We start from the raw sequence: 11,771 nt of genomic DNA, 5'->3' as shown, positions 1-11,771 counted from the left end.
TGAAAAGAAGAAAACAGAATAAATCTATGTGTGGACTACAAGAGCCACAAACATTTTTACAAAAATATAATTCATAAACCACATTCATAGCATTGTAACTTCTACAGTATATGTATACACCTTTCTTGACAGAAAACTGAGGAAGTGTGATTTGAACTTCTAAATAAACACACATGAAAAATACCTGGTATGTTTTGAATCTGTCTTTAACCCTGAAAAACATGAAATTTTTGCTTTATTTGTACTTAATTGGTGATGGTATAGCACATAATTGATTATAGGTATTTACAGTATATAACTATATCCTTAATTATATCCTTATATCCTTAAATATGTATGTCATCTGGGTACTTGTGCTTTTTAATCTGCTGTAATTTGTTAAAGAAATTTGATATTAATTGTTTTTGTCAGGTGCCATATTCTAAGCAAGTACACTTTTGTTAAAAACATAACAGCACATCAAAAGAAATCATTATAAGATATACAGGATCTCTACATGGATTAGTTTGTTTTAAAAAAGCTGTACTACTAAAGTGAGTAATTAAGAGAAAAGAAACGCATCTGGTTCTTATTTCCCTTCCACTTGGAGTCTGTTTCATACCTCATAATGTTGTGTCTATATAGTCCCATCCCACAACTAAATACGATTGTTTATCAAAGATAGCATAGGATTAGAAAGCAATCCTATATGTTAGAGGACAGGTAGTTTAACAGAAGATCGGCCCCAAAACTCTTTTACCATTTACTTTTATTTTACAATGTGGAACTAACCATTTTTGTGAAAGAATTCAGAATTAATTTCCTGCTACTTTTATTATTCTCATTGCTTTGTTAATATTTAAATCTCTGTAAATGAAGGATAATGTGTTCTTTTGTGTAACGTGACCTTTTCCCATTTCAATAGACTTACAGTTCATTCATAACTTACTCCATCGTAGATCGTCCAGAATCGGTCTTCTAGCAGTAGCATTAGCTGTGTAAGCTTCAGACTGCACAGCTTTCTAAACCTCCGTGACAGCCATAACCTTAATTGTCATTTTTACAACAAAAGAAACATATCCAAAATGTGTCGTTAGAAAAATGAAATGTGCCCATTTTGCTTCATGGATATTTATAACTGTAACAGAGGATGGGATTTAAACACCCGGAGATCATACTTTCACAGACAGAGCATTCTTTCTTTCATGACATGACAATGCAGATAGTAAGTTCAAATGAATTTTTGATTGGGAATAGCACAAAGCCTTCTGACTGCTGAGAAAGTGTCACAGTTAGGACAGATATTTTTAAAAAATAAAAGAAGGAGTTCACATGGAAAACCTTGAGACAATTTGTTGGAAACCTTGGCCAGGCACCAAACCCTGCTGAATTTTGCATAACTGAATGAGACAAAAAAAATTGCAATGAAACAATGTTAATATATATGATTAGACACTGTTTACTGCAAAGCAACTTGCATTGTAGCTGTTTATAGTGATGAGCATTTTACAGGAGCAATCGAAAAGACATACCTTGATTAAAAGGACCAGAAATTATTTAGGCCCACAACCTTCCATCTATAAGTCTAGAGCTTTAACCATTGCTCCACACTACACTTCACGCCTGTCCAAATCATATGCAGTCTGAAAAGTAATGTATGAAACAAATACTTAATGACAGAATAAATATTTGGGATGCCTTTGTTGACAGAAATCCAGCAGCATAAATATCTTCTGTGGAGCAGAAATGGTTTCACAATGGGACCTTGAGCTCTGGAAAACTGTTAATGAGGCCTAATGATTCACGCTTCACCTCTCCCAGAGTGAAGGCTGTACCCATGACTGAGGGAGGCCTCCTATGGCTTCAACACTTGCACTAGGGATTTGGTGATATCAAAGCAAAGAGCCTGTCTGGTAAGCGAAACAACTGTTTGTTTAGTCATTCATTTGTTTTAGAAGAATATCTACATTTGCATGATCTGGCTTGAATGCACTTACTCTTTCTTCAAATCCTGATACAAACAGCATGCATTTTGAAATGTAAGCTGAACAGAGAATAGTTTATCTCTGGTAGACTTAAATGCCGTAAGATTTGACTTTTGGTTTGACTTTTCTTAATTATTTTTATTTACATTGTTTGTCGCTAGAAAGAAGATGAGGCATTCTCAATTTGTTGATATAGTCTGCCTGTTCCTACATTTTGAAAGATTCCAAACATTTTGTACTTTTTCTTCATTCTCTTGATTTTCTCCCTTGTTTGAGATTTATACTGAGTGTATTTAACCTTTATCTGCTTAAAGGATTTAAATCCCAGAGAAGGCAAAGAGGTTACCCGTGTTAATAGAAAAGTATGTATTTCCCCAAAGAACGCACCAAAAGATTAATAATGTGTCCCCCTTATCTTATTGGACTTTTTCACACGGTCTCTCACATTTCCAACACTAGCCACCTCCGCTTTGCAATTTGTTCCAGAAAAACAACTTGTAGTTGTCTTCTCTTAAGTTAGTGCATACTTCTAATATTTTAGCAGGCTTTAAATTTTATTACTTGCATTTTCTATTGTACTGAATTTGGTGAATCCAACCTGCAAATTGTAATATTACAAACTGTTACTCAAGGCCTTTGCAAAAGAACTACAAAATCATGGGGTCTTCCCAAAGTCTTTGAAAGCTGATGGTGTTTAGCAGCAAGGGCTTGTCAGTAGCAGGCCTCAGAGATCAAAGCCACCCTGCTGAAATCTATTCGTCAGCTTGTTAGTGCAATGCTAATTAGCATACCTGTTATTAGTAATGAAGATTTACAGAAATGTGGTGTTGTATAAATAACATCTCATTTCCAGTCACTTCTTGGATCTGTTTTATTTTTGTTGCCTGGTTATACTGACTTTATTTCATGCACATTTCTATTGTTTACAAAAACAAAAGGTTAGAGTATCTTTCATTTCACTTTGTACCTTTGAAAGCTCAATACTATTTCACTGTCATCCATCCAACATTGGCATAACCCTTTCTGTGATGAAAGCAGACATAGGCGTCCATAGACTCAGTGAATTAAAAAGTGTTAAGATTATTTTATACGGGTAATTTAAATAAACAAATTCAGTGATAGAGAATAAATGATGACTGCGCTGTCTTGTAATATTCAGGAGCTGATCTGATGAAAAGACAAACAGCAAGGTGTTGTTTAAAGCCAAGAGCTGCGCATCACAGCTCTGAGATGCACCTGATTTTCAAGCAATATTAACAGAGTTTTGTGTTCTTACTTCTAACTACACATTACACCTTCATTATAAACTCCGATCCCTTAAATGATTTGTTTGAAGAACAGACATTGTCACCTAATTAACTAACAAAGGACTTGATGCTTACACATCACTTAAAGTGTTATTTAGTCTTTAGTTTAGTAGGAAATTGAAACTGATGTGTCATTGGATGCTCAACCTGAAACAACCTGTTTGAGAATGAAGGTCAAATGTGAAATCGTGCATTTGGTATCAGGTTTAATAGGGTTTTCTATTTACCCAGAAATACTACACATAAAAGTACATCATGAGCATTAAACTTTGTGGCAGACTAAACAGTGCATAATTATTTATTTGACTGACAACATTATCTTTATTTATTTTTTGAAAATAAATATCACAATTGGCCGAAACTATTACATTTATCTCATTAATTGCACGGGTGTGTCATCTCTTCCATCTTTTTCCCAGGGCTCCTGCTGCTGTTGCTAACAAGTTATCTGATATCTGCATAGAAGTGCATGAAGAGTGAGACTAAGGCTATGAGTATGAGTACCACATAGCCCCGTGTGTCATTCTAGTTCTTAACAGGAGTAAATCCCACTCATGCCTTGAAGAGTGCATGAGAGAACAGATAAAATGTAATCTGCACAGTTTCCAGGTAACAGATGATCTCCTTATGTGACCTCATGGTTGTTGCTTTTTTCACTCCATTAGTTCTTCAACAAGTGTTAAATTTAACTTTACAGCGTGAATAATCCACTGCTGGTTACCATCAAGAGATAAAGTAAACTGTTTATTTTAAAAAATCTTATATCCCTGCAAATGTAGAATTATTTATTGTTTCATGGATTGACCCCGAATAACTGCTCGGATTCCTTTTGAGCATTCAACTTTAAAATGAAACATTTACAATTTATTTGGGTTATTTTTCACCCCACTTCTCTCTTGTACTGCATAAATCCCATGCAAGGTTGTGGCTGATAAAAACTACTCTTGTATGACTTTCATATTGATGGCAACTATCGCTGAGATTGTAATTGATCAGACACTGCTCCATGCAGAAGGTGTTAAAATCGACAGCTGGAGAGTTTGATGCAGCATTTTCCCCATTCTGCTGTGATGCTAGTAACCAGGAACTGACAAACATCAAACTGTAAGATTGAATGAAAACATTTTGTTTGAGAAAATCTTTTCTCATTCATCATTTTGATATGCTAACAAAAACGTTGTGCCGTGTTCCAGTTTAATTTCCTTTAGATGGTTATCAATAATCACATTAATAGCACTGGAGGCTTGTTTACTTAATTTCTTCTTTGCATGTAAATCCATTGGTTTATATGTCTTCAGGCAGTCATGTACTACAATATGTAGCACATTGATTGTTTGGATTCCTGGTAGCTAAAAACGGTTCAAATATGGTTCCTATTTTGTTGGAAATGCACTCCCAACATTGCTGCTTAATTTTAAGTAAAAATGTTTGAAATGTAAGCATCCCTTCTTCCCGTGTAGTTTTTTATTTTACAGATTATAGAAAGGAGACATATAATGAAGTTTGCACACCAATTCAGATTGTCTGCAATAATTGAATGGTCTTTAAAAACCACATTTAAACACTCTACGAAAATCATCTTTCAATTATTTTAGAAAATAGTGAAGCCATCTCAGAGAACAATGCGGGCATTTTGAAGACACCTTGAATTATGATCACTTTTTTGCTTAAAAAGGGAAAAGTCTAACGCAATTGTATTATAAGTGAGAATGGAAGCTGAAATCAGTTAGTGTTGTGTTCTCTGAATTCATTTATAATAGATACCTTAGATTGTGAAGCTGACTGTTTCTTTTTGCTGAAATACTTCAGTGCAGGTAAAAATAAAATGAACACAACTGATCATTTTCAGATCTGCTTCCATAGTCAAAAGGCGTGAAACATTTTATTTCACGCAGATGACACATTTCTTTAAGTGAGGTGAGGGCCTCTGAAGTACCAGTGACAGCTGCAGAAACACTAGTATACAGTAAATGGTTCACAACATCCTTCAAACTATACTCCTATTCTTCTACTTAAAATGTATTTAAACCCCAAATAATTGTATTTCTAAATACCAGTACATTAAGACTTTTTGAGGAAATACAATTTTAGAATTCTATGTAAGAGTAAAAAATTGATTTTTTCTTTCGAATGTAAATAGATTAAGAAGATAACATTCAGATATACTGGAAGAATTTATTTACTGGGATTATCTGGTGTACCACGTACACCACGTATCACGCATCAAGTATCTCGTAGAACCACGGTGATACTTGGAAATAAAAGTTTCCTTTTTTTCATTATTTTTGATCATGTCTTTGACAGCCCTGGTTAGGTTAGTCATTAGGAACAAAAAAGAACAATGAGATTAAATACGGTAGCCTGTTTAACATTTGGCCACCAAAGGAGATACTAAACTCAGTGACATGACAGATGACACGTCAACTCAGCGCCCGTGTCATTCAAACAGAAAGGACTGTGAGTCATGTTTTTTAACCATTTCAGTTCAGAGTAATGCATTTAAGGGGAAATATTTAATAACACCGATTCAATGATAAAATACATTTACGTCTTCTTGTTGATGGGAGCCTGTTTGATCATAGCAATCAATCGTTATTACTATTTAATCATGAAAGCAAATCTTTTTAAAACGTCCCATTCGCCCCGTTTATAAATTACTAAGGTGATATCTAAGTGTGCTGCGGAGAGCGATTGCTGACCATGTCTTTCATCAGTAGGGACTCGCTACCCATCTCCTTCATCAAACCTTCTGATCGAGAGTGTCACGTTTTAGTCTAACGATGCTTTTCGCACAAGGAGACGATTACTTATCATCTCCTTCTGCAGGGCGATCCCAAAGCTACCGGGATAATAAGGGTGCACACCCTTACTGCAACGTTTTCTCTACAGCGGGGTTGTCCTGGAGGTGCGACTTTCCCCAGGGCAAGCGGGCAGAAACCCGGGTGGGTGGATGGATGGAAGTTTGTTCCGGGCACAACAAACCACTCCACACCTTTCGCAAACCCACACGGCTACCTTTTTCTCGTTCTAGCCAGACTTTTAAACCGAGGCGGGCGCTGATTGGCTGGCTGGCAGTCACGCGGTCTGCGCTAGCCTTGCCCTGCTGTAGTCGGTCAGTGAATGTGAGACTGGCAGGCAGCTTCAGCAGCAGCGCTATCTGGATACTCCACTACACTATTAATTACAAAAAAAAGACCTTTTCTTCTTTTTGGAAGACAAATATATGACCATGGGCGACAAGAAGAGCCCATCCAGGTACAAAACCGTTTAGCTCGGGCCTCCTTCTGTCGTTTTGTGAAGGTTGGGGGAGATTTCAGTGCCGTGAAAGGGTCGATATTCGGATGTTTTCTCCCTCTTTCTGTTTGTGTGCCAGGGCTAATCTTGTATAGTGCAGCTATGGCGGCTAGTCTCTCTTTCTCTACTCTCTAGTCACTTTCAGACAAAGGGAAATTTACAGGGGATACGCCTGGCATTTTTTTAAAAAACGCAGTGGGATTATAATACAGCGTGATTAAAGTTGAGTGTCCGATGGCCATTTTTAGTCGTTGGATTTGCGTCTTTATTTATATATTGACAAGGGGGAGGGAAGACGAAGAAAGCTCCGCGACATTAGCTATAATTTCATATTTTTTCCTGACACGAAGAGTTTATGTATTTTTATGCTCTGAATCTACTTCAAAGTGCTGCTGGGTTTCATGTAATGCGGGCATGTTATTTACCGTTATTTTGTTAAATTCCCAAGGCCAAAAAGACAAGCCAAACCTACGGCAGACGACGGCTTTTGGGATTGTAGTGTCTGCACCTTTAGAAACAGTGCCGAAGCATTCAAATGCAGCATCTGTGATGTGAGAAAAGGCACATCGACAAGGTATGATTCTCACTTTGCTGTCTAGAATGTATTTTTTGTAATTATTTTTACTGGTGCATGCTGTTTTCTCCCATTTTTGTAATTTTAATAGCGTTAAGAAGGTACAAGATTTCGTTTGACTTGTTGATTTACGATATTGCAGACACCTACAGTAGGTAACAGCATATGCATGTATAAATAAATGTGTATCCTATAGTTCCACGTGAAATCTAAAATATGAATTAACTCGCATAATTTAATTATCATTGACTCACCGAAAGATTTCAGAACCCTTTTTCTGGGGAGGAGGGAAGCGAACGTTTCTCCAGCAGCTGTGTCTATTTAGAAATAAGGGAGTTTTTTAAATGTCATCTTAAAATCCTGGAGAGAAGGAGAGCCTTTATTGAACTTAAGTTTTCCTGTTTTATTACTGCTGCCAGATGTATGTTTTGTGTAGCCTTTTGCTGACATGTTCTAGTTTTGCTTTTAGGCATAAAACCTATTGTGAGAAGTACTCTAGTTGCTAGGTGCACTGTATAAATTGCAAGGTTACATCACTTGTCAGTAATTGAAATATGTTTTAAATCCACACCAAGCTTACTGCTTGATAGGAATGTGGCTGGAATTGTTATGCAAAAGCACGCAACACGATCTGCAGGAATGGTCATTATTTTAGTCTTTCATTAAAGATATCACTAGCACTTTTGAAGTGTTGATCATCAATCGTGTGGTGGCATGGCTTGTTGGAGATACTGCACTGGACTTGGCTGTGTTCAAAACATTGAGAAGTTTCTGCAGAGAGGGGGTTGATTTTGATGTTGGGGGGGGGGGGTACCACTTCACTTCTCATCTTCTAAAGTGAAAATGTTCAACAAATTATTTATTTTCATCTTATTCCCATGATTCTGCATAGCATTTCCATTCCCCTGCCGAGCATTAAAGAGTTCTTTGGATTTGTACTTGTTGATTGCAGTTTATAATAATATAATAATAAACTTTATTTTATATAGCACCTTTAAAGGTGGCTTCTCAAAGCGCTTTACAGAATGATGACAACAACAATAAATAAAAAGAATAAACAAAATAAATCACAATTACAATATACACAGGAGACCGTGGATGGTGGTACTAAGAAAAGCAGAGGGGTGAAGAATGGAACCAGTTAAGTAAAGGCTTTTCTAAAGAAGAAGATTTTGAGTCTGGATTTGAAGGAGTTTAGAGAAAGTGACTCTCTGATATCCTTGGACAGAGAGTCCCAGAGCTTGGGGGCATAACAGGAGAAGGCCCTGTCACCCATACAATGTAGATGGCCTTGGGGGACACTAAGGAGAGCAGAATTAGAAGAGCGAAGGTTGCGAGGTGGGGAGTAGGGCGATAATAGTTCAAACAGGTACTGAGGTGCCAAGCCATGCAGAGCTTTACAGGTGAGCATGAGGATTTTAAAGTCCGCACGGGATTTGACAGGCAGCCAATTGTGATACCATAACCTAAAAGAAACAGCCAATGAAGCTTGTTTTAAATGTAGATTAGTTTAATCCTCAATTTCCAGATCACTTTTGTAAATCGTATTGGTGGACCATTGTGCCACTCTTGCCTATGGACTGAATTTCCAAACCACTGCCCCAGTATGGTAACAGGGTACACTGTGCTGTGGGAGGTGCCAACCTTAAAATTACATGTTAAAATGCAGTTCTGTTTACTTGGCCATGAAATATCCTATGGCACTTTGTAAGTAGGTGTTAACCCTGTTGTCCTGGCAAAAGTCCACTCCACAGTATGCTAAACTTGCCCCTTAATTCAAGATGGGTGCTGCTCTTCAGTATTGGATGAACTAAGTCCACTACTGTATGTAAAGCACTTGGGGATCTTTTGGGATGGAAAGTGTTGTACAGTTGCAAATAATTATTCTGATTGGTCATATAGGGACAGCGCGGATAAAACTGGTATAGTCATGGGAGTGTTCTAGGATTGTACTTGTGACATTAAGGCCTATTAATAATGCACCCATTTCTAGAGCTTTGCTGTAAACAGCATTTGTCATTCTGAACCTTTTGGTAACATATTAGTGTGAGCCAAGACCATCTGTGTCATAGTTACAGATACAGGAACTTAAAAGTGTAACTGCGCTCTGTAAGTTGCTGATTACATCCAGTGTTACTCGTGACAGTTTAGCTGATCCACGATGTTGAAGCTTGATTGATACTTCATTTTCTTAGGGGGTCTTATCAAACATGCAAACGTTTACAGTTATGTTCTTCAGGGTTAAACTATGTCATTTGGAAGAGTCTGCAGGTGAATAAGTTGAAATCTCTTGGTGTGTATCACGGATTTAAATTTGTTACTGTAATACTATGTTTGCCTGTACCTGTTATAATGAGCATAATAGTGTGGCTAATACTTCACTACCGGTTGTTTCTTTTCTGTAAGTTTATAAACACCGCTGAGGAAGCGCCTTCATGAATGTGGGATGTACATATGACTAATTCATACCCTAGTTCAAGAATTCCCATGAATTAACCTTTTCTGTAGTGGTAAAATTATGACTGTTTGCTGACGCACTTATACAGAGGGAAAACACTTGAGATTTTACCACTTTAGAAAGTTGAGCTGTTTTGTTCTATCTGATATCCCAAAATGAAACAGCTGTCTCAGAGTCTAACACAGTGTACAGGTTGAAGCTACTTTTTGTTACGGTAACAGGAAAGAAACCACGTGCGCTTCCTCAGTGGCACACTATCAATAAATGGCAGATGTCCCATAAGTCTGGAAATAGATGCATGTGATGCAATTAAATATTTGTCATATACTAATTTGAGCAGTAAGATTCCCCTTTCATTGACATAATTGTCAAGTTGTCTGATGATTGGCCTGCTTGAAGCCATACAAATCAACAACAACAGCTGAACTGTTTTATTTGCCTTTTTTTCAGTTTTTGTGGTTTATATCTGGAACGCTTCTGGAGATGCAATCATGCTGTTTTTGGGGGATAAAATATATTGGTTTTCATTGTGTGAATATCTAATGGTGGGTTGATCATTGCAGGCGTTTGTTAACTTTGACAGTTTGATTCATGTGCAACTGTTGGTCAGTCTTAAGAGGGACTGTAGATTCAATCAAAATAAGCAGAGCTGTTTAAATAGTTCCTTTCAGGTACTGAAAAGAATTTCAGAATTGCTGAAATGCAGTTCTTAAGAACTTCTTTCTATTTGTCTGAGCAATCCGTCTTTGTTATGGTCTTATTACTGTAGATGGATACAATACGACAATAAATGAATCTCCCAGAGTGCACTGAAAAAAATCCATATAAAAAGTGGATCAGTGGCATATTGAATTCATAGTGTATAGTGCTGTATTGAGTTCAGGAATAATTTTCTCCTAGGCTTAGATTTTAATATGTAGATCAGTTTTATATACTGGCACACAGTCCTCTCTAATTGGCAGATGTATTTAGGTCTTGGCCTCTGTGGCAGTGGTAGTTGTACATGCTGCTATAAGACAACAGGTACTGTATGGTTCATTGGAGGAAGTAATAGAATAAACCTCACATGGTATCCTACTGATGTTAATAGTTACACAAGGCAATAAAGAGGGGTAGGTAAATTGTATTTCTATGAATGCACCTTTAAATGCTTAGGGCTAGGCTGCTTTCCTAAACTTAGGGAAATAGTTTGCCTGACAACATTGATTGCTGATTACCTCAGCTTCAAAGATAAGTCACAGTTCTTGCAGTAGCTGCGGCCTCTACAGCTGAAGACAGTTCAGCCTCAGTGTTAGTAGCATGGTTGGGGGATGTGAGTGAAGAGGTTATTTCAGGTCAATTGGCCTTTTCATGCAAAATACCCAGAATGAGAACTTTTAAAAGACTGTCATTAAAAAACTGCTTTTCTCTCCCTCCCTCACCCCCCATTATGTTGCTTAGAAAAATTCTAACTAGATTATATTGAAAACCTATTTATTTTGACTGATAACTTAATCTTATCATGTTAAAGAATGTTCTGAATTTGATCAGTGCCAAAGGAATTGAAACCTTACCTAATTATAAACTTGAATGCCAAAATTGCCTGCTTAAATATTAACTTCATTTTTTGTGATATTAAATGGTCTGTGTTTTTACTAAGTAGAAGTACTGCTAAGAAAAGCAGGCCTATATCAGAACGCATTTATGCATATTGATACAGCAAGCTGTAGAAGTGGATATTAGCTGTCTGAATTGTCCTGAACAGTCATGACTAAATATTATTCATTGTACACCAGTTGATGTCCATCTTTTGCTATGGATAAGGTGTAATGTATTATATAAAATCTTGCTTTCAGTTTTAATCACTTACTGATTTGGTGTTGATGTAGTTTAGAGCTCTCTTTTCCTGCAATGAGTGTCATATTTTATAATGTCTGATGGTAAATTGTACATTTGGGGATTTTGTTGCCTTTTATAGCACTTAATTTAAGGCTGGATCAGGAAGTATGGATTATCATTCTTTCAGTTGGGCTTGAAAGCTTTTACCAAGTTAAATCTGATGTGCCTTGTTTTTGATCCAATGTGTAATAGTGTTACCATTAGCTGTAGGTGTACAGTAACTATATTGTAACCAACCTAGATGCTATGTGGTAGTGTTCGTCCTGTTGTTTATCCTTTTCAACTTCTTATGGTTT

General features: G+C 36.8%; 1 protein-coding gene across 1 annotated transcript in view; it reads left to right on the top strand.

Moving 5' to 3' along the window:
- The first annotated feature begins 6,393 nt into the window (after positions 1-6,393).
- Positions 6,394-11,771, top strand: part of rybpb (RING1 and YY1 binding protein b) — a 35,167-nt gene continuing 29,789 nt past the window's right edge. The window contains exons 1-2 of the mRNA XM_015347286.2: positions 6,394-6,526; positions 7,014-7,139. Coding sequence (XP_015202772.1) covers positions 6,495-6,526; positions 7,014-7,139 — 158 coding nt within the window. The 5' untranslated portion in view covers positions 6,394-6,494. The remainder of the gene's footprint in view (positions 6,527-7,013; positions 7,140-11,771) is intronic.

This window comes from Lepisosteus oculatus, chromosome 4 (genome assembly GCF_040954835.1).
Source record: "Lepisosteus oculatus isolate fLepOcu1 chromosome 4, fLepOcu1.hap2, whole genome shotgun sequence".
NCBI lineage: Eukaryota > Metazoa > Chordata > Actinopteri > Semionotiformes > Lepisosteidae > Lepisosteus > Lepisosteus oculatus.
The sequence above is the reverse complement of the archived record's forward strand: the minus strand, read 5'-3'. Positions and strand labels throughout refer to the sequence as shown.